The 23,297-nt window shown below is 37.7% G+C and overlaps 1 protein-coding gene across 8 annotated transcripts in view; it reads left to right on the forward strand.

Annotated features, from left to right (window-relative positions):
- LOC122815566 (protein mono-ADP-ribosyltransferase PARP12-like) overlaps window positions 1-23,297 on the forward strand; it is a 981,818-nt gene that overhangs the window by 294,646 nt on the left and 663,875 nt on the right. Inside the window, exons 4-6 of one of the 8 annotated variants that reach the window (XM_044088163.1) lie at window positions 1,615-1,695; window positions 3,729-3,809; window positions 17,982-18,086. In XM_044088163.1, the coding sequence (XP_043944098.1) occupies window positions 1,615-1,695; window positions 3,729-3,809; window positions 17,982-18,086 (267 nt within the window). The remainder of the gene's footprint in view (window positions 1-1,614; window positions 1,696-3,728; window positions 3,810-17,981; window positions 18,087-23,297) is intronic. The other 7 variants (XM_044088164.1, XM_044088168.1, XM_044088170.1 and 4 more) reach the window with 7 other exon arrangements.

Raw genomic sequence — 23,297 nt, forward strand, 5'->3', positions numbered from 1 at the left:
CTAGCACACTTTAGTGGGCAGCCTCAACAGTTAAATTAAACAAACAAACAAACTTTCGATCAAATTCGACTAAAAAGTAACTTTAAGTGCAGATTTTAAAATAATGCAGCAAACAGCTAAAAAAACAGTTTAAGCTTGTTCAGGGTAAGCTACAGAAGCTATTCCATCTCTGCAAATTTCTCCAGTAAGTCAGCATTTGTACTTTATAACTCTTTTTAATAAAGATGCAATTTTGTGTGCATTTTATTTGCATCTGTAGATTACAGAAATCATCCTTATATAATCATTTGCCTCTACACAGCATGGACCTTGTTCAGAATCAATTAAGGTAATTTTAAGTTGTTATAGTTGACTTAATTCCCACACTTCCACATGACTAGCTTGCCATGTGCTGTTAGCAGCTGTTCGTTCCTAACTAGTTTTCAGTGCTTCCGAATATATTTTGCCTTCTAAAATTGTCAGTAAATAGCTGCAGTCAGATATCCTAATCAGTTTTGTTTGTAATTACTATTCTTTATAGCTATATGAAAACAAAACATTAACAGACAGTCATTTAAACATTTCTCTTGCTTGAAGTTATCCTTGTTCTAAACTGTACAGCTGTACATGGTATAAAATGTTCATACATGATTTCTCAAAAGCAAATATACAATCACTCCATAATAAAACAGGAATTGGTGGATAACACTGAATGTTACATGTAAACTCATCCATTTAAGAGTCCTGGCACAAAGACACTATTTTTTCCCCACAATATTAATATAAATAATGTCATTGGCCCTATGTGAGTAGAATTATCCTTGATTGAAGGACTCCTCCTTCAGGCAGATTTCTATAAGTTGACGGATGACAGGCAGGAACCTTTGAGTCAGTATATATCCTCAGTCCTCTGTGCCTATAAACTTGGCAAGTTGCTGTATTGACTTTGAATTTGCGAGCCTAAGAGTATCTTTATGGGCCTAGTTTTTATGAGTCTTTGTAGTAAGTTGAATGTACAACAGAACAAGCAACCTTTTCTGCCTTCATTGCAATCTGAGTATAAAGGAATGCAAACAACATCCATAGAAAAAGTTGCAAATACATCCGTCTATTTTCTAAATCGCTTGTGCTAGAGAGTGTTTCTGTTGATGCAAGTTGAGCAGTGTAGGCCACACGTTCCCACCTCTCACAGCTGTCTTTTGATTGTTCTGCAGGATCTCCAGGGGTTCCCATGGAAGCTGAGAGATATAATTTCTGGCATGTGTTGCACATCTCCCATATAACTCAGGAGCATCCTTGCTGGGTGCTTAGACCATCTCAACTTACTTCTCCCTGCTATGCCTCTAGTGTGAGATTGTCCTGGATTGCTGTTCGCTTTTCTTATTCTGTCACAGAGAGTGAGAACAGCAGCTCTATAAAAGAAACTGATTTCTTCTGCTTGGTCTGTGATCTTGTCCATTTGGTATCATAAGGTATCAGGTTCTAAAACAAGCACAAGGCATGAGGTTTTATTATATCAGTGAGATGTTTTAAGAGTTTGATTTCTCTAAGTAATCCTGAGAAGTACTGTCACTTAAACAGAAAAAAGAAGGTTGAAAACTGTATTCTGATAATTTGCTTGTGTTTTTTCTGTAGATCCAACATTTAGTAAGCGTCGGACCTTTGTAAACACCAAGAGGAATACTGGCAATGAAGAAATCGGTTTGAACTGTAATGGTAATAAAAGTAGGCCATTAATGGCTGCACATTGTTTTGAAGGATGGAACAGTTTTAATTGTTAAAATAGGGTCGCCAGTACTAGGTATTTTAACTCATTCCCTGCAGTGGAGCTCTGGAAGTGCACTAAAACTTCCAATGGGAGGAGCCTTTAGCTTTTTGTTCAAAGCATATTATGTCCTCACATTTTAAGCAAATGTGCATATCTGTAGAACCATAGGGGTTACTAAAAATGCAATTGGTAAACTATTCGGCATAAGCTCTTTTTATAGTTGTAGTATTCTTTAGGTTTTATAAGTTGCAGTAAACACAGTAGCTATTAAATGTGTAATATTTTGTAAAAAACTTACAGTACCTCAGCAACCACTCAAATAACATACACAACTGTCAACAGCATTTTATCCATCCAGCTGGTAGCTTTCATACAAGGATAGTCAGTTCTGGCTGTGCTGCTTTATTGTTGGGATACTTAGAGAAACATAACATTTATGGCAATGTAAATCTATTATATGAGCAACAATTAATATCTCTTTTCCTGCGTTGGACAGAGGTCAGATACCAATAAAGTTGTGTTTGTCATTGTGTAAGCTTTAAGATGAAATCTTTCAATACTTTGTATGTAGCATGGTTTTGGAATTATTAATGCAAATATGAACAAGCAGTATTTGATGCCTAGAGGCGCCACTGTCATGTAATTGCAGAACCACCTGGAGGCATCACTATGCTGTAATGATAGAAATAAAAAAAAAAACACTGAACCAGATGCCAGAACGTACCTTTGCATAAGATTTATTAAAAGTTTAAACGCTTACATTCCTCACAATTCCGGAACTTCATCAGAAACACAGTAACCATTTGTTGCAAGGTATTAAAAGCCTTAAAGGTACCAAAACACAATTAAATTTAAAGATATACATCATTAAAAAGCATGTAACTTAGGAAACATTAAATCTGCCAAAAACATCAAAAATACAATTACTAAATATTAAAATAATGTTAAAATTAAAAAAATCAAAACTTCAAACACCACGATCAGGTGAAATAATTATACTTTGGCTACTTTGATTTTTAACAAAGGCTTGATGGAAATAACATTGTTAATACCTGGTGGATTGCAAGCATTAAATAATTGCCAAAGCACTTCTCTTTGTTCGAAAAGTAGTTCTCAGTGACCCCCTCTTGTTACTAGGTATAACTTTTCCCAAAATACTAACTACACATTTTTTTAAATCACGAGATGTCACTGAATGTTTATATAAAGCGTTCACATCAATAGCTTTGCTGGCAGCTTTGTCTACTATGGGCGTTGAATGTACCAAGGGGATGAGTTCTGAGGCTAAGAGTATCTTTATAAGTCTGTTACCAACATCATCTTAGAGTGTTAATAGCTCTTATGAGTCTTTGTAGTAAGTTGAATGTAAGCAACCTTTTCTGCCTTCATTGCAATCTGAGTATAAAGAAATGCAAACAACATTCATAGAAAAAGTTGCAAATACATCCATCTGTCTATTTTCTAAATCGTTTGTGCTAGAGAGTGTTTCTGTTGATGCGAGTTGAGCAGTGTAGGCCACACGTTCCCACCTCTCACAGCTGTCTTTTGATTGTTCTGCAGGATCTCCAGGGGTTCCCATGGAAGCTGAGAGATATAATTTCTGGCATGTGTTGCACATCTCCCATATAACTCAGGAGCATCCTTGCTGGGTGCTTAGACCATCTCAACTTACTTCTCCCTGCTATGCCTCTAGTGTGAGATTGTCCTGGATTGCTGTTCGCTTTTCTTATTCTGTCACAGAAAGTGAGAACAGCAGCTCTATAAAAGAAACTGATTTCTTCTGCTTGGTCTGTGATCTTGTCCATTTGATATCATAAGGTATCAGGTTCTAAAACGAGCACAAGGCATGAGGTTTTATTATATCAGTGAGATGTTTTAAGAGTTTGATTTCTCTAAGTAATCCTGAGAAGTACTGTTACTTAAACAGAAAAAAGAAGGTTGAAAACTGTATTCTGATAATTTGCTTGTGTTTTTTCTGTAGATCCAGCATTTAGTAAGCGTCGGACCTTTGTAAACACCAAGAGGAATACTGGCAATGAAGAAATCGGTTTGAACTGTAATGGTAATAAAAGTAGGCCATTAATGGCTGCACATTGTTTTGAAGGATGGAACAGTTTTAATTGTTAAAATAGGGCCGCCAATACTAGATATTTTAACTCATTCCCTGCAGTGGAGCTCTGGAAGTGCACTAAAACTTCCAATGGGAGGAGCCTTTAGCTTTTTGTTCAAATCATATTATGTCCTCACATTTCAAGCAAATGTGCATAACCGTGGAGCCATAAGGGTTACAAAAAATGCAATTGGTAAACTATTCAGCATAAGCTCTTTTTATAGTTGTAGTATTCTTTAGGTTTTATAAGTTACAGTAAACACAGTAAGTATTATATATGTAACATTTTGTAAGCAACTTACAGTATCTCAGCAACCACTCAAATTACATACACATTTGTCAACAGCATTTTATCCATCCAGCTGGTAGCTTTCATACAAGGATAGTCAGTTCTGGCTATGCTACTTTATTGTTGTTATACTTGAGAAACATGACATGTTTGGTAATATAAATCTATTATATGAGCAGCAATTAATATCTCTTTACCTGCGTTGGTCAGAGGTCACGTACCAATAAAGTTGTGTTTGTCATTGTGTAAGCTTTAAGATGAAATCTTTCAATACTTTGTATGTGGCATGGTTTTGGAATTGTTAACACAAATATGAACAAGCAGTATTTGATGCCTAGAGGCGCCACTGTGATGTAATTGTAGAAACACCTGGAGGCATCACTAGGCTGTAATAGAAATAAAATAGAAATAAAAAAAAAACACTGAACCAGATGCCAGAACGTACCTTTGCATAAGATTTATTAAAAGTTTAAATGCTTACATTCCTCACAATTCTGGAACTTCATCAGAAACACAGTAACCATTTGTTGCAAGGTATTTAAAAGCCTTAAAGGTACCAAAATGCAAGTTCATTTAAAGATATACACCGTTAAAAAGCATGTAACTTATGAAACATTAAATCTGCCAAAAACATCAAAAATACAATTACTAAATGTTAAAATAATGTTAAAATTAAAAAAATCAAAACTTCAGATACCACGATCAGGTGGAATAATTATACTTTGGCTGCTTTGATTTTTAAGAAAGGATTGATGGAAATAACATTGTTAATACCTGGTGGATTGCAAGCATTAAATAATTGCCAAAACACTTCTCTTTGTTCGAAAAGTAGTTCTCCACACAATCACACACATACCTAACCTGCGCCCTAACCCTAACTCACCTGACCCGCCCTAACCCTCACGTCCACACAGTCGCGCACATACCTAACCCGCACCCTAACCCTAACTACCCTAACCCGCACCCTAACTACCCTAACCCGCACTCAATCGCACACTTACCTGAACCAGACCCGTAACTTTCCACCACAGCGCTGAAAATACTGAAGCAACAGAAACGGATAACTGAATTCTTTCCCTAGGAAAAAATTTGGTTTTCTGTTGCTTTGATATTTTCAACCTTCGTGTAATAGGGTTTCATATTACAACATTCAAAGTTTTGAAACTTCGATGTTCTAATATAGACCCCAAAAATTGAACCATTGGCCAAAATGGTAGACTTTGAATATTTTTCAGTGGGGAAAAAAAATTTATTAAAAGATTCCTAGCATTTTTATCAGTTCCCTGTTAGATGATCGAAGGTGTCTTGATCAAACTTGAAAGCGCGAAACTGCAAAATACCAAAACTGCATATAAGCGAATTCTTTCCCTGGGAAAGAAATTGCTTGGCCGCCTTTGGTATTTTGCCATTTTCGTCACTGTACTGCGATCTCAAAGTTAGTATATTTAAGTAGGGGTGTGTGGGGGGGTGAAGCCCCCCCACTTTATGTAATGTTTATGTAATGTTTTAAAGTTTTTTTTTTTCTTATTTGAAACAGTGATTTTTTTTCCCTGGGGGGAAAAATTGCTGTTCTGAGTGTTTGGGATTGTAAACTTTCACTTACATGGGGTCGATAAGTCAGCGTTCGCTTTTCTAAGCGTTCACTGATTTAATATAGACCCTTTTTTACCTGATGCTTTACTTGTGACATTTGACATTAAAGATTTGTTCTCCGTCATCCCACAATATGTGGGTTTGGAGTGGTTCTTTAGGGCTATGACAAAGGGTACCAACCTCGACCAGACCAAGACAAGCTTCATATTCCAGTGTATGGAACTGGTACTCAAAAATAATTTTGTACTTTTTGAGGAGGAATACTATAAGCAACATAGGAGTATTAGATGGGAGCAGCCTTGGCCCCTGTCTTTGTGAATATGGTTGTAAGTTATTGGGAAATGAAGAGTATTTGTTTCAGCCCTTGAAGCTTATATGAGGTACCTGGATGATATATTTATTTTATGGAAAGGGAACATTACCAACTGAAAGAATTTATTGAATTTCTGAATTGTTCTACTGATTGATTGTACTTATCTTAGCAGACCAGTGGTGACAGTTTGATAACTAGTTAGACATTACTGTATTAAAAGTCTATCTGAAAGTAGGTATGAGTCTAGGTTATTTAGAAAAAAATACATTTTAGGTGCCTTTTTACACTTTACTAGTCAACATCCTTGGTGGCAAAAAAGGAACATTGTTAAACGACAGCTTATTAGGCTTGGGAGATTGATTTCAGATGGCATTGTTTTAAACAAGAGGAAAAACTTTACCTTGTTTACGGACTGTGGATACCCACTGTTGTTGGAAGAGCTTATTAAATGGATTTTTGCAGTTAGATGCACTAAATATGGTCCATTATTGAGTTGTCCAAAGGAACTGATGGTTAATAAAAAAACAAAAAAAACACAGATTTAACTCTGGTCTTTGTTGTTCATTGTTGTAAAAAAAAATATAGAATGTCACTGGAAGACTGTATTTGGTGCTTTTTGGCTGCTTGACCAATTGGGGTGGTAGCCAGAATTTGTGTACAAAAAACAGTAATAATTTAAAGGCTATTTTAGAAAAGAATCATGACATGCCAAACGTATCACATAGAAATTGGGGCATGTGGTGTTGTTGGATGTGTAAGCAATATAGATATGTATTACAGGGGACATATTTTTCAGTGTCAGGCTACCCCAGATTACTCCCTGTGAAGGGAAGTTACAGTTGTACTATTAAGTGGGTAGTATACATTGCTTTTTGTTCCTCTTGTCCGGTGTTTTAAGTCAGCAAGACAGTAGGACCTTTGAGAATTAGAATTTATTAATACAATTATGCAATTAGCAAAGCAATTGATGCTAATGCTTTATATAAACATTCAGTGACATGTCGTAATTTCAAAAAATTTGTATTTAGTATTTTGGAAAAAATTACACCTAGTAACAGAGGATGTGACTATGAGCCACTTAGTTTTGGCAATTATTTAATGCTTGCAATCCACCAGGTATTAACAATGTTATTTCCATCAAGCCTTTGTTAAAAATCAAAACAGCCAAAGTATAATTATTTCACCTGATCGTGGTATTTGAAGTTTTAATGTTTTAATTTTAATTTTCTTTTTAATATTAATAATTAATATTATTTAAATGTATTTTTGATGTTTTTGGCAGATTTAACATTTATAAGTTACATGCTTTTTAATGGTGTATATCTTTAAATTTAATTGTGTTTTGGTGTCTTTAAGGCTTTTCAAAACTTACAACAAATGATTACTATGTTTCTGATGAAGTTCTGGTATTGTGAGGAACGAAAGCACTTAAACTTTTAATAAATCTTATGTGAGGTTCGTTCTGGCATCTCTTTCAGTGTTTTATATTTTTATTGTTTCAATTCAAACGCTGTTTGGGTTTTTGGCACTAGGCTGTAATGAGTTAATATACTTCTCCCCTTTACTTGATATTTGCTTTACATTGATTGTTTTTTTTTTCTTCAAGTTGTACTTGGCTTAGAATATACTTTGTTTAGAACTCCACTTGTAACTGTTCATGTCTGCTTTGAAACCATTCATTGTCCTTCAGTTAGCTATGCATTTGAACAAACTGTTTTCAGTGGTCTGCTAGTTCCTTAGTGAAGGAATGCTTTTATGTGCAGCATGAAGCTGCTAACCTTTCACAGGACAGTTTAGTTTCATGTATTTCATGCAAATGCACAGCAAAAATTCCAAAATATAAATATTCCCATACTGTATCCAACAACACAGAAATGTGAACACTGAAGTGTCCGTTTTATCCTAGGCTTCAGTTGCTGCGATCACAAGAGTTTGAGTCAGAGTTGCTGGAGCATTGTAGCTTGACTTCGTAGTTGCCCAAGTTATGTCACTGGTTTCATATTAGCAAGATAGTGAGTGGGAGGTGGGGTCCTCTAAAATCAGTGCAACCTCAAAAAAGTGTGAATAGAGATGGATTTCCTCTCTCACTCTTTCTCCAAGACACAGTGATTGATAGAAAGTAATGGTTAAGTTTGAGGTTGCATTAGTGCTTGCCGCCATTTAAAACAGACATATTATTTATGTAATATTTACTCAGAAGTTGAGGGGGCTCACGTACATATATTATACAAATGTAAAGGTATAATTTACAACTTGTGACTGAGCGTGTATAATGCAGGATCCTATTCATCCAGTCTGTCTGATCCAGTGTATGGGTCCTTGAGCCCTCTACAATCCACCTGATTCAGTGCTCCAACCTCGAGCCCTTTAGAAACATTTAACCACAATGCCCTTCTCCTCCCTGATAAGCTCGGATCTCATTTGCCTCCTCTTGAAGTAGCAATGTTGATCTCAGCAGATAAATGCTTTGCCTCTTATTTGTTAACTAAAAACATTAGAAAATAGCTAATTGCAGCCATTTGGCCTTGGTTGTATAGGTTTTGATCTTTAGTTAGGATAGTGAATTTTGACCGTTTTTCCTCAGATGTTTGAAGCTTTCTTACAGCCTTTTAATTTGTGGCCTTGGCACCATTTTGTCAACTGTTTTTTCTAGTGTATGTTCTAAAGTTGAGATTATATTTAATGCTGCTATCTGTAGTAATTGTGTGTTTTTCTTATACTTGTCATTAATCTTGTAGAATTGCTGTGTGTGTATTTCTGGCATACAGGTTAAGCTTGTGTATTTGGACTTGGGAAATATAATTGAATAATTAGAGTATTTCTGTAGTCTTATAGTTGAAAGCAGTGTGTGCTTTTTTTTGTGTTGCAATGGAGAAAGCTACCAGCTTCAAGAAATCTTCCAAATGTAGGCATAAAATTCCCCTGTAAGGCCTTGTGGTCACTATGTGGTCTGAGGGTAAAACATCTTGGTGCCTTATGTGACATCTGTGCTACCTTTTTGCTCAGAGCGCTGTTAGGAGGAATAAGGGTTGGCACCAGATCTGGAAGAAGCCCTTTAACAGTCAAAACTAGAAAGTTATCTGTTAGATCCCCGAAACCAAAGTATTTGGATTTGAGGAAGCATCCATCAGATATCTTTGGCTCCAAAGACTCTGAGAATTGAACACCATGTGGCCTGCACCCCAAACTATAACTCTCTTCTGGATCCAGAATTAATAGCTCCTATCACTATTTAAGATTTTCCTAAGAGAACTGAGAAACCTGTTTCTATGTCCTCTTCACTCTGTCTACAATGCCATTTAAATCCTGTAAAAGAGCCCCAGAAGTCTATTTGGATTGCCCTTTATAGACATTCCTTAAAACTCTAATCGAGATGAGGGTTATTGCAACTCCATCACCTCTGAATCAGATTGCATCCATATATTTCAACCCATCCCGGGTTCCCTCACCAGTCTGTACATTGGCTGCAGTCCCATTGGATCCATTTTGTCAACCAGGTCTTGTAATCTGGGAATCATAGATGCAGGTATTGTTGACTTCAAGGATTTTGTATCTGTCTCCAGTGGATGGTACTCTTGGTGCTAGCAGAGATGCCAGCTTCTGAGACCTCAGCTACAGTCTCCTCCTCAGTGTCGACAACACAGTCCAATCTGAGGATCCCACCCAGGTTATTGTGACACTTGTTGTTTTGGTAGTTGACTCTTGACACTGACATGGTTTCATTGGATCTCATGGATGTTGGAGCTACTTTCTGAGTGCTGGGGAGGGTCATTTTGTCATGGTTCCACCCCATGATCCATGCTGACTGGGTTTAGCTTTTCAACAGACATCATCTGGGTAGATTTGTTCCATAGACCCCATACTACTTGCATTATCACAGAGGCAGTCCTTGGAAGACTCCAGAGTCTCATCCTCTGAAACACCCAAGAGGAGAGCTAGACTCATCAACTGAACCTGTCACTTTGGATACTGATTCAAATTGTAAAGATGGCTCTCCATAATCTCCTACAGGGAATGTTTCCTTTAGAGAGATCCTGGAGCTCATGAGAGAGAGGGGATACTGGCCATCTGACCCACCCTCTCAAAATGAAGCAGTATTATATGAGGCATACGTAATAACTACTCCTAATTCTTGGGTGGTCCCTCCTGCTAACAGGTTGGTGTAGTTAGTAGTCAGTGAATCTTGGCAGAAACCTGACTCATGGGAATCAGTCCTGAAGAAGCCCAAAAGGATACTGTGTCCTCCTAAGGATAAGCTCTTCTGGGCAAAGACTTCCACGGTAGACTCCATTATAATTGTAACAGCCACCAAAAGAGTTGCCTATAGACTCTTCATCTATCCATCCCCCCAACAAGGGATCTTGAGCTATGAGCAAACTGGGAAGTGGGTGTATTCTTCCAGCACCTTTGCTATCCAGGCCAAGAACTATGCCACTCATATGACTAGGTTACAGAGGAATCTCACTCAGAAAGCTGTATCCCCTCTGTAGAACTGTGTTATGCCAGAGCTGCAAAAGCAACTTTAAGCCACTCTGTCAACAGTGTTCGACATCAGCAACCTGTCCATCACATAATTTCAGTGGACGGGGCTGTGAGAGCAGCCGGAGCAGACATTGCCATGGTACACTGCATGTGGTTTCATCTCTATGATTTTACAGACAACTTTAAAGTGTCCTTTACAAATGCCCCCTTTAAAAGAGCCACCTTATTTGGTTCAGTGGTGAAAGAAAGGATGTAGGAGAATGAGCAGGATGACAAGACCCTTTCTGCAGTAGGAGGGAAATTTGAAAGACCTTAATGTACCTTTAATAAGAACCAAAAAGATAATCGTTCTCTTTGGTTTCCTTACTCTCTGTATCAAGTATGGCTCCTTTTCTGACAGAGGCAGCTGAGGCAGAGGAGGCCACTGCAGTGGATGCATGCTGAGAGGTCAGGGAGCTCCGAAGGACCAGGGATTCTCTGGCCCTTCTCTGACAGATGCCCCCAATCTCATTGAAGGTTTGTTTAGCTGCTCCACTCCGAAGGCAATTGGGGGTATGCATATGGGTCTCCACTTGGTCCTGATTTGCCTTCACATGACACAAATTAGCAAGCTGGGTCATATCCAGAGGTTATTGAATTCCATTTTTGGAGTTACCCCAGTCCCCTCAAACCCCATTGCCGGATGTCACTCCCAGTCAGGCAAAGGCTGTTATGCAAAAAGTTCATTCTTTTCTGCAAAAAAGAGCAGTCTAACAGATCCCACCTGACCAGACAAGACCAATCCAACCTTGTGAGGATTTTACTCTCTTCTTTTTGGTTCCAAAGAAAATGGAGGATCTCTGGCCCATTTTGACTGCAAGTTTCCTAAACAGTTATGTAGAAATGATCCACTGTTGAATGGTCTAAGTGCAGTCAATTCTTCCGTGTCTTCATAAGAATGAATGGATATGCTGTATACATCTCCAGGAAGCTTGCCTTCACATAAAATAGAGGAGTCCAAGAGACTCCTGTATTTTGGTTTAAGAGCCAGTCACTTCCACTTCAGAGCCCTGCCATTCACTCTCAACTTGGGCTATTTTAAAAAGTGAAATATGATTGCCAACTACTGACTCTAGTTAAAAACTTTAAAACCACCATCAATTAATCCATTTTGTAAAGCAGTTGAATCAAAGCCATCACTTGTACAATCAAATCTTTCAACAGTCAAGTCCATAACTGTTTCCTCGTGTTTCTCCCTTTCCTTGTACAGCATGGTAAAACTGGACTTTTTATTCATTGGTTTGGATGAAATGGGCTGCCAAATGCCCTTCTTCCTTCAGGTAAAGGAGCTCAAAAATTATTAGTATCCTGCCAAGCCCCACCTTGTAATTCAAATTGACCATTATCTTGTACAACTTCACTATAAGATGTTATCACTTTATTCATGTTTTTCATAATACTCCAACCCATCCCTTTGGATTTTTTTCTGTTCCCTTTATTTTTTGCTACTAGTTTATTGACCTTCTTAAAAATTTCTTCGTAAGACTTTTTATAAGTGTGAAACAGAAGATCGTTTTCAATAAAGTATTAATTGCTAAAGTCTCTTGCTCCAAAAATTGCATTTACCTATCATTATCAACTACAACCAGTTGCATAATCTCCACACCTGTACAATCAAGCAGTTCAATTAATGCCTGGTGTAATATAGAGTTCTCAACCAGTCCTACTGGAAATTTCCAGCATCTCAAACCCCTTAGAATCCTTTTCAGCTTAATATGTTCTGATAAATACATGTTGTCAATTTGTAGATTCCTATATTTAATTAAATCATCCTCAAACTGCTTAAGCTGCTCCATTAAGGTACCCCTATTGATAATCAAAGAAGTATTTAGTTTAAAATGTAGGTTTGCCAACCAGGAACCCAGATTAAAGATAGTACCCTTTTCCATAAAGGTAGTTCATTTATGTCAAGTTTTTTTGTTTTAGTGAATTTTATTTTACAAGAACATTGTGTTTCAACACGTTTTTGGATTTTAATGACAGCATTACCAGGAGACCTTTCAGTTCTGCTTCAGCAGCTCACTAGAACCATCCCAGCACGTAAAAGTGGAACAGAACATTTTATGGACGATATGACCACTTTAGAACATCCACACTGCTCAACACAGGATTTATCAGTCCACCCAAATCCTGTGGAATAGGGTACTGTCTTCATTCAAAAATCTTTAAAAAATATTTTTTGTCATTTCCTTAAATATTGGTACATGTCATAACCTATTCCATCTGCTCCAGCAGCTGAATCTATGTTTCCTTGTTCTGATACTTTATCTAGCTCATTTAAAGAAATCTCATTTTCCAACCCTTTATTCTCTTTTTCTGTTTATTTTTTTTTACTTTCCATGTTTTTTTCACTACCTTCTTTTTTCTTTAAACATTTCTTGTACATATTTTACTACAGTGTTCAATCCCCCCCCCCAAGTTTTTTGTTTCTTCTTTTACATTGTTTATTTCTCTCATTGCATTATCATCTTCCTTTACTAACCTGCTTAAGTAACTTGATACTTTTCTTTTACTTGTTCCTTCTAAAAACATCTTTGCTTATATAGTAATTCTTGTATTTTTATTGTTTTCTTTAATATAATTCTTTCTGTGTCGAAGTAATTTTTATCATTATATTCTAAATCTTTCAACGCATCGTTGTTTTTACATTTCTTTCTTTACTTTTTTCACATCATATGACCACTGTATTTCCTTAAATATCATCCACCATTCAGACCAGTTTTTATAAAATGTTTTCATAGTAATATATTTCCATAACTATATTACTTGTCCCTTTTTCTTCTTCATAACATGCTTTCTCTTTTATCCTTTTTATTCATATGCCTGTTTTTGTATAGTCTTTTTCTTTTATATCTAGCCACATTGCAAGATGATCAGAAAATCTTGTTTCAACTACTTCCCCTTCTCCTATAACTAAACCTTATAGTACTGTAAAATAATCTGACTTTTAATACCGCATTTGCAAGTCCATGAGTTTTTGACCCAGAATTTTAACTTGCCACATCTTATAACTTCTAAAAATTTTTCTTGCATCATTTTCTTTCTTTTTACGCTTTCCTGTTAAATTGCAGTTCTGCTGTTATTATAATATTCATATTTCTCACTATGTAATCTAAAAACTGATGAAATAAGCTTTTTCTTTACAATTAGTATAAACATTTTTTAATGTTATAATTCTGTATAATAGTCCTTTCCATTTAAAGTCTATAGTGGTTAATCTTCCCATTTTTACTAAAGTTGCATCTAATATCTTTACTGTATTTCTACAGAATATGGCTATTCCAAAACATCTTTCATTTCCCAAATTCCCAGATCATCTTTCCTCCCCATAGTTTCTCTGTTTGTAATCTTTCTTCATTTGTTAAAAATCTTGTGTCTTCTAATATAATTACATCTACATCACATGTATTACAGCATTCCAAAATCAGTATTCTTCCTACTGTATTTTTGATACTGTTCACATTTACAGAAAGCACTCTAAAATTTTCATTTTCCCTTTTCCTTAGATTTGTGGTTTCATAAGTTCATAGGTATTACTAGGCTAGCTTTCTTAATCGGCCATTGTAAGCCTAGCCAGTTTCCCTACCAAAGGAGAGAGTCAAGCGCTATCTTTTCTGCAAGTCAAATGCTTTAACCATTATAGCAATCCCCAGTAATTAGCTGTAAATATTCTTTTTCATCCATTTCCTTTCTTTTGTACTTATCCCTTTGCTTTTCCTTTTTCTGTCTTTTACCAGTATTTTTTTTTCCTGTTATTACCTCCCAAATTTGTGTTCTTCATGACTTATTTTAAAACATTCTTCATCCTCTTTATTACTATTTTTTCAGTTAATTTTTCTTCTGTTTCACTACTACTAAAATTTCTTCCCGTTGTACTTTTAGCAATGTCCAGTGCTTTACATAAAATTTTCAAATGCCCTTTAAAGTTTGCCTTTCTACCTGTTATTTGAAATTGTACATGAAATTTCTCTCTCGTTTTCCTATTAAATGAATTTGACATAAAGATTCCATGTGTTACAGCCTTTCTGACATGCTCCAAGGAAGGTTTCCTATTTAAAAACAATATATAATGTCGCAATATGTTTCTTTGTTAATAAGAATAAATTATCTTATCTCATGTGCTTTTACACGTAGGGGAGGTATTCAATTGTTCCACACTTTATGCATACCCATCGATTTCTTTGTCTTCTTTACTTTGAATCCTTACCACATACTTCGGTTTTCCATTTTCCTGGCTTCTTTTCTGCTTCTCCACTTCTGCCTTTTTTCTCTGCATATGTTTTCTTTTCCATCTCACCACTATTCTTCAGGATTATTTCTTATAGGTTCATAGGTTCATAGGTTTATACTAGGCTATCTGCCCGAGGGCATTTACAAGCCTAGCCCATCGTTTTGTGGCTTACGCGCCCCCTTTTAGTATGGGGAACTATACCCATTATTTTGCTGTGCCTCTGTCGAGCAGTGACACTGAGGTAATCCCTGGGATCTCCCATCCATTGGTCAAGATTTCTCTTGAACAAGGCCAGCGAGGTGCTCTGCCTCACATGTACGGGATTTTGTTCCACAGCATGATCTAGATTTTGAGGTGAAGCATATTCATCAAATCTGGGTTTGACATGGCCTTGTATGTTAGGCAAAGGTCACCTCTGAGCAAGTGTATGGCGACTGAATAGAGCTGGAGTTCTTTCAATCGGGCAGCATAGGACAGATTTTGAGACCCTTTATCCTTTTGGTGAGGAACTTTGTGGCCTCTCCAGCTGCTGCAGGTGTCGGGTCAGATACATCCCAAATGGGGCATTGTACTCAATCATTGGTCTGATGAGTGATGAGTAAAGGGAGACTATGACCTCCCTTGATCTAGATGAGAATCCTTCATGATAAGGTGGGCAATGTAGAAAGTCTTCCTAACTACTTTAGCTACATGGGTGTCGAATGACAGACTACTATCAACCACCTATTTGGTAGCTAGGATGACTATGCATTTTTGGCATTTAACTAGTTATCCGTTTCTGTTAGACCCTTCTGAAGGATATCTGTGTCCATGTGTTTTTCTACTGGCTTCAGTTTGCAGTCATCTGCAAACTTTGTCAGCCATAACCCTCCTGTGTTTGCTTGTACTTCTGCAGGCTCCTTTTGTATTTTCTGCAGAGTGTTCCCACCAGGAAACATCTCCTTCATTTTCTGTCTTCCCTGCATCACCACTTCTTTAAGTAAATCATCCAGCAACCCTCCTGGCTGGAGGGTTATAATTATACATCCATCAATGACTCATCTCCATCAAACAGATTCCTTTGAAACATCTCCTCAAAATTCTGCACACATTCTCCAGTCTCTATGTTCATTTTCCTCCGTTTCTCTCACATCTCCATCATCTCCTTCTCTACCCATCTGCTGCCACCCTATTTCTCCAGGCTGCTTCTGCACCTGGAATGGAAACAGGAGGTGTTCCTGCAAAATGGTCCCACTTGCATCGATGACGAGTAGAGGAAGTTCCCAGATAGCCTGGCCAAACTTTTCCTGATAGTATACATATCACCTGGTTAACAAAGAATAAATAAAAATAAGTTAATTGTTAGATGAATGCTAAACCACAAGTGTCAGAATGGATTTCTTCAAATAGAATTATTCCAGACATTGCTTCTAATATTTGTATTTTTGTGAAGGTATTTCAGACATCATGCTACAATTGCTTATTGCAAGTCTAAAAAAGAAAGTATGGCTCTGCTTTGTTTGTCAAGCTACAGTTTGAACTCAAGGATATTGTTGAATATTGCATTACTAGGAAGTAAGAAACATTGCAGTGCCATTTTGCTTTGACCTTGTTTTTATTTGAATAGAGTGCTATCAGGTGTAAAGGAAAGTTACTAATTGATGGGGTATGAAGTCAAGGGAAACGTGTTCAGCAGTGGAGAGCCTTCTTGAAATGTAACAATCTTAGCTGTCATTTAAATGAGGAAAAAGAACAGATTATTGCATTATGTTGATGTCTGCTGAAGAGTGTCTGTTATTAGTGGAGAATGTTCCAAAAATTCTACCTAAGTTTAGGAACTGCTGATTTTGTACTTTGTTTTATGTATATAAGTTAGCAAGTAGTCTGCCCTCTATTAAATTCACACTTTATAGTTTGCATTTGTGATTCTCAGAAAGCTGCTATCCTGTTCTAAGTGAAATCTATTGTCATAACATAATTTATATCTCTGAGAACTTTGAGGCAAATAGCAGTCAGACAGTGTTAGATGTAGCATGACAGGAGGAGATTGGACTCTTAAGCAGAAAAAAATGCACAAAAGCTCAGTTGACCAAAATATTTTCGTTTGCCATGTTACACTGTGTGCAGCCATGTATGCTTTGCGCTGTCAGAATTAGTCCTCTGGACCCTCTTTATAGTTATTTATTTTTGTTGATCACGATAGAGCAGTGATCAGAAATTGACCACTTGCAGTCTCAGATTGGGTTGTGTGTTACAGTAAGAACAAAAAAACAATGTGCAGTAGTAAGAGAGATTGTAGTATTAGAAAGATAAATCTTCATATACATCAGTGTAAAATGATATACATGGCAGTGGTATCATTGGTCAAACATGAAAAAGGAATGAACAAATGGTAGTATTGATTGTATAGATTTTGGTGTCAGCCCTGTATATATAGTTAGATTGGAGATGTAGCTTAGAATAAGGTGAGAATAGTGAGGCTTAGGATAGATGGGAAGGATATAGCAGTTGGATTAGGTGATGGATATCATCCCTTCTTAAATGATTGTCCTTGCACAGAACAAAACTCTCAATCTAACCTTATTAAGAACTCATCTGCTATTTCAGTTATGCAGATACACCTTGAGTTTCTGTATCTTCCAACAAAGGATCCTCCTCTATTAACAGTGAATCTGAAATTAGAAGTATTAAGGACAGACCTCAGTTCCATGTTCAATCCTTTTGTAATTCACAGTAACTGATAAGTATTAAGCAAACATTTGTCTCTTCATTTCTGGGATTGTTTCTAAAAGGAATCTGTATGCCCCCATCAAGTTTAACCAGTTATAGCAGTTTAAAAAAAAAAAAGACAAATATATAATACACACACACACACACACACACACACACACACACACACACACACACGTGTGTGTGTGCATTGTTGACTACTGCATGCTATGTGAAACATCTGCAGCTATTCTGTAGATATCAGTGGTTAAATGAAAAAGTACAGAGTTCTAAAGCAAGCATAAGACATGACATTAGTTTATATCAACATCAAGGATTTAAATTAACAGTTTTTATCGTGTCATCTATAAACAGCCCCTGAGTAGTACTATCAGTTTTACAGGTAATGAAAATGAAGTAGCTAAGCAGTTTGTGGAATGAAGGTAGCCTGTTGTAAGCAAGCTGTCATTGTTTGGCTTTGTTTTTCAGCAGAACCAACAACCTGTGCTCGTCAGGTGCCTGTAAACCCCAAGAGAAATGCAGACAGTGAAGAAATATGTGTAAACTTTGTTGCTAAAAATTGTCGTTATAAAGGTAGGTTAATAAAGGCAACATGTATTTTTGAGGAATATGGTGTACAGTGTTGTTGTCCTTGTTTTAATATACTGTTTCCCTTTTCTTGGTCGCAACCTTGCGTATGATTCTGTTACTTTTTTTGTCTGTTGTACTTTGCTTTGAATTTGACTTATAATTATTCATATTTGCTTTGAAACCATTTGTTATCCTTCCATTAATTACAGATCTGAGCAGACTGATTTCTATGCCCCGGCGCTTCCTTAGGGCATGAGTGATTTAACCAAACATTTGAGCGAGCTGTTTTAGTGGTATGCTGCTGCTTTAGCGAACAGGTGCTTTATACTGTCTTTTACAAGCAGCCTGTAATTGCACAGTTTAATGAATGAATTATTTCAGTGGGCATTTCAATTGAATCTGTTAATACAGTAAAAAATTTCAGAATGTGACAGCTCCCAGTGAACAAAGCATTATTGCATCCAGCAGTACCTCATCACAGGTGGTCTGGCTACTGACGTCTAGGGGATATGAACTCCAATTTGTCTTAAATTTGTATAGAATTCCCCTTAAATTAATTCAGTGAAATAATTAATGAAAACATGCTCAGTCACATATTCATTAAAATAACTTAATTTTGGACTGTTATGAAACTCCTTCAGTAAAGAATCCAATATAAAAGTCTCCCGTGTAAAACTGAATTCATACAATTATTTAGAAGATTTTATGTTTTAATGTATATTACGCATTCAACATTTTTAATTTCCTTTCCATATCACCCCTCCTCTCTAGTAGTTCATCCCAAATAAAATATTCTAAAGATGATGAATCAGTAACGTGCATAGTGCTGAAGTGCTCAGGGATGTCTCTAGTTGTTCTGTTTGACATTATTGCCATAATACTGCTCTTTGCTGTCCTTCTGGTTTTACCAGTATAATATTTACTGAGTCTATTACCATGTTGCATAAATTACTTGCGTGGTATTGCAGTTATAATATTTTCCAATGTAAATCTTTGCTCAATCCTTTTACTAGAGAGACTATGTACTGTATGACACACATTGCAGCCTCCACAACAGGGATGCCCCATCAGGCTAAAGGCAGTACGCTCCCTCTTTCCAGGATCCCTAGTACACAATATATTCTTCAAATTTCTAGCTCTGTGGTAAGCCACTTTTGGAAATGTAGGTAAAATCCTGTTACAGTTCTCATCTGTCTATAAATTAAACTAATTTGTTCATGTTGTTTTAAGAAATGTCTCATTAAAGTCAGTATATAACAAAAATAAAGTTCCTCCTCATCTGACCATTTCTTTCTCTTCTACTATCCATTCAACCTGTCCTGTAAATCTTTTGTTTTCTGATCTGTCATTTACAGTAATCATTTCAGTCTGTGAATACTTTCCTGATTGCACACCATGCATTGTTTCTAAAACCATTGCCTAAATGAGTGTTATCTGCTAGTGTTTTTTTTTTTCCTCTGAGTAACTCCTCAGACAGTAATGTGTTTATGACAGATGAGTATTTGGTATTGCCAGAAATGCATGGACATTTTTTTCTTCTTGTGCAACCTCTTCCACATTGTGTCCAGGTAGTGAATTTCATCATCTACATTTGCTAACAAGCTTCCATATCACATTCATTTTTTGAAACAGCAGATGTTATGTAGTCCTATCTCACCTCCATTATTACGTGTGGGTTCGGAGCCGATCCTTGGCTCCGACTCGGCCGCTTAGAAAGCCTGAAAACCTCTGATTGGCTTGTGGCTAATAGGTATCCCATGGTGCATGCCCACATTCCCCAGATCTCATTTGCCACGTCTTCAGTCAGAAGCTTCTTTTGGTTGGCCGTAGCTAAGTGATTAAGATGTTCTTCGTGTTTCACTGTTGCAGTCATTACATTTGGGTAATCTGCTGGCAGGTTGCCCTCAGTCGGTCTGAATTCCAAAGTCTTGGGTCCTGCATCGGTTGCTGTCTTCTCTTCCATGACGTCAGGTCGTCAGGGGTATAAAACATGCAGCCGACACCATTTTCTTTAGTCTTTCTTGCTGCACGGTGCCCGAAGCAGAAGCATTTTGCAAGTGCTGGTCGACTGACTACTGAAATATTCGAGTTTGAGTTTCAGAATTGAAGTCTTCACTAAAACTAAGTACCCCATTGGGGAAACTTTTTTCTTGCTTTTTACTGATGTCAGAAAAAGTTAATAATTGTATTACTTGTGGGAAGCAAATACCTCATAAGGATTTCCATTTATACTGTATTCCTTGCCTAGGCCCTGATCACAACGTGCCTGGCTGTTGGTTTTGTGCTAGATTTAACCAACGTACTATTGAGCGTCGGTATATTTTTGCATCAAAGTATTTTGGAAACAGATTTAACTACCCAGAAATGTCGTCAGATAGCAATCCGATTACCTTAGTACATAAAAAACGTAAAGAAAAGGACAGAGAAAGGCAGTCGAGATCCAAATCTGACGATGAAACTTCTCCTAAGCCAGTCGCCGGTTCACCAGTACTCAATGAGGTGCTTTCAGCCCCTGATACCTGCTACCTTCGAGTCGCAGGCCTCTACCGACACCCACGTGGAGTCTGGCATGCCACAAGATACTCAAGGTATTGGACCGACAGATATATCTCCCTCAGATGGGTCCAGAGCCTCTGAGCAGGCACCGGCTTCTGAGGGTGTATTCAGACCTCAACATTTGTATATCAAACTGACGACCACTGCAAAACCAAATACAAAAGCAACTTCTAAAACTAAAATACAGACGCATGAGCCACGTGCACAGGCCTCTATGCCTAAAAACAGATCAAAATGGCTGAAGACCTTATTACCTTGATCAGGGGTACCCATCCCTCTCCAGATAAGAGGCTTAGGCAAGACACTGATTATGAATCTCCAGATCAGGTTTCTATTTCTTCTGATTCCTCTTCTGATCAGGAATTATCTATACCTCCATATGAGGATTCTGATGCTGAGGAGTCTATTCCATCCACATCTTCTACTGAGGATTATTCATTTGGAGAAACCTTGCATACTTTGAGGGAGCATTTTCACTGGGAGAGTCAAGACTTCTCAGAATCAAAAAAGAGGCTTGAATTTCCTCCTTCTCCCTTAGCACAAGCCTTTAGCCATTCCCCCTGTTTTAGACATTGTGGATGATGTATTTTCAGAGTGAAGCTTGACCCCTGACTCCTTACCTCCGGCTCCCAGTAAGCCTGACAGATATTACAGGGTCACTGACTCACATAAATTTTTATTTAGAAACCCTGTTGCTGATCCTGAAACTATTTCACAGGGTCCAAAGGGAGTTAAGGCCTCAACAGCAAAAAATCCTACCCCCTCTGACAGAGATTCAAGGGCACTAGACAGATGGGAAAAAAGGTTTATACATCTGCAACCTTGTCAATCAGGGCCTTAAACTGTCAATTTCATATGCTTAAGTACCAAAAACATGTTATGGGATTGCTGAAACAGAAAATGATGTTGATTTCAGAATGTGCAGAAAATAAAGAATTACAGGAATTATTGCATACAGCTGAACAAGATGGAAAGCATACTTTGCAATGTGGTTTTGATTCCTTAGAGGCCTCCTGCAAGGGCCGCAGTTACTGGATCTGTGATTAGGAGGCATGTCTGGTTAAAGGAACAAAATTTGCCTGATCATGTTAAAGCTAAATTGCTAGATGCACCTTTACAGCATAATTCTCTGTTTGGTATTAAGGCAGAAGAGGTTTAAAAGAAAATGGAAGACAAAGCTAAGTCTATGCAAACTGTTAAAGACTTCTTACAAGTGCAACCACCCAGATTCAGTAGACACTGGCCTACAAAAAATTGGTCTTTTCCTGTGTCAGACAGAGTTCAAAGGGGCAAATCCAGACGCCCTAAGGGTTCCAGATACCAGGCACAAGATTCATATAGGTCAAAGCAATGAAGCGCTTCCACCTCCAAATCTGGAGGAGATAAAGTGCACACCTACAGATAGCAATCCCAATGACTTCCCTCTGCCTACACCAAGCACTTATCTTTTGGCAGCACCCATAGGGGGAAAATTAGCACTTTTTGCTCAAAATTGGCAGTTAATAACGCAGGACAAGTGGGTACTAAACATCATATCACAGGGATGGGTACTAAACATCGTATCACAGGGATACAGATTCCATTTCCACACTCTGCCAATGGTAAATGGTTGGCCAGATCTGCCAGAAATCAGTGGGCAGAGGCACAGAAACAAGTAACGTCCCTCATGGATATGGGGGCCATTCAGACAGTACCAGAACAGGAAAAAGGGCAAGGTTTTTACTCAAGACTGTTCTTGGTACCCAGAAAGGACAAGGCCTGGCGGCCAATACTGGATTTATCGATTTTGAACACATACCTGGACATTCCAAAATTCAAAATGCTGACTTTGCAGCAGCTTCTGCCCATGCTGGGCAAGAATGCTTGGCTGGTGACTTTAGACCTAAAAGAGGCATGCCTGCATGCTCCAATAATATTATCGTGCAGAAGATACCTCAGATTCAAGGCTGGCTTAACGCATTACCAATTCTCTGCACTGCTCTTTGGCTTATCTTTTGCAGACAAAGAAGTATACAAATATATCCTAACTTGGATGTGACTGTCTCATTCAAGCAGAGAACAAGGATACTCTTCTTCGACACCTGGTGTTTGTGAAAAGGCTTCTAACATGTCAAGGGTACACAATAAACAAAAAAAAATCACAACTGGTATCCTCTCAAAAGATAACATTCCTGGGTGCAAGCTTGGATACAACTGCCCAGATGGCTTACCTCATGCCAGACAAGCAAAGGCAACTCACTGCTTACTTCAAACTGATGGCAACAAAAACCCAGTCTTCTGCAAGGCAAATTCTGCAGGCTCTGGGCTTCATGGCATCCTGCATCCTACTAATTCCATATGCAAGACTGCATATGAGGAAACTCCAATAGTACCTAAAAAGTTTATGGAGTCAACATTCACACAGTCTGGAAACAATGATTCCTCTCATTCCCTGCCTGCAGCAGGAGTTTATATGGTGGGCAAAGGCCTGTCACCAAAACATGGGACTGCCCTTCACTCTACCCCCTGCCAGCCAAACCTTAACAGATGCATCAGATTATGCCTGGGGGCCCACATGGCAGGAAGATGCATTCAGGGCTTATGGACACCAAAACAAATGCATCTTCATATAAACCAGAAAGAGATGCTAGCTGTTCAAAATGCCCTAACAGCCTTCAA

The sequence above is a fragment of the Protopterus annectens genome, chromosome 11.part0 (assembly GCF_019279795.1).
Source record: "Protopterus annectens isolate FY-2018-M chromosome 11.part0, PAN1.0, whole genome shotgun sequence".
NCBI lineage: Eukaryota > Metazoa > Chordata > Ceratodontiformes > Protopteridae > Protopterus > Protopterus annectens.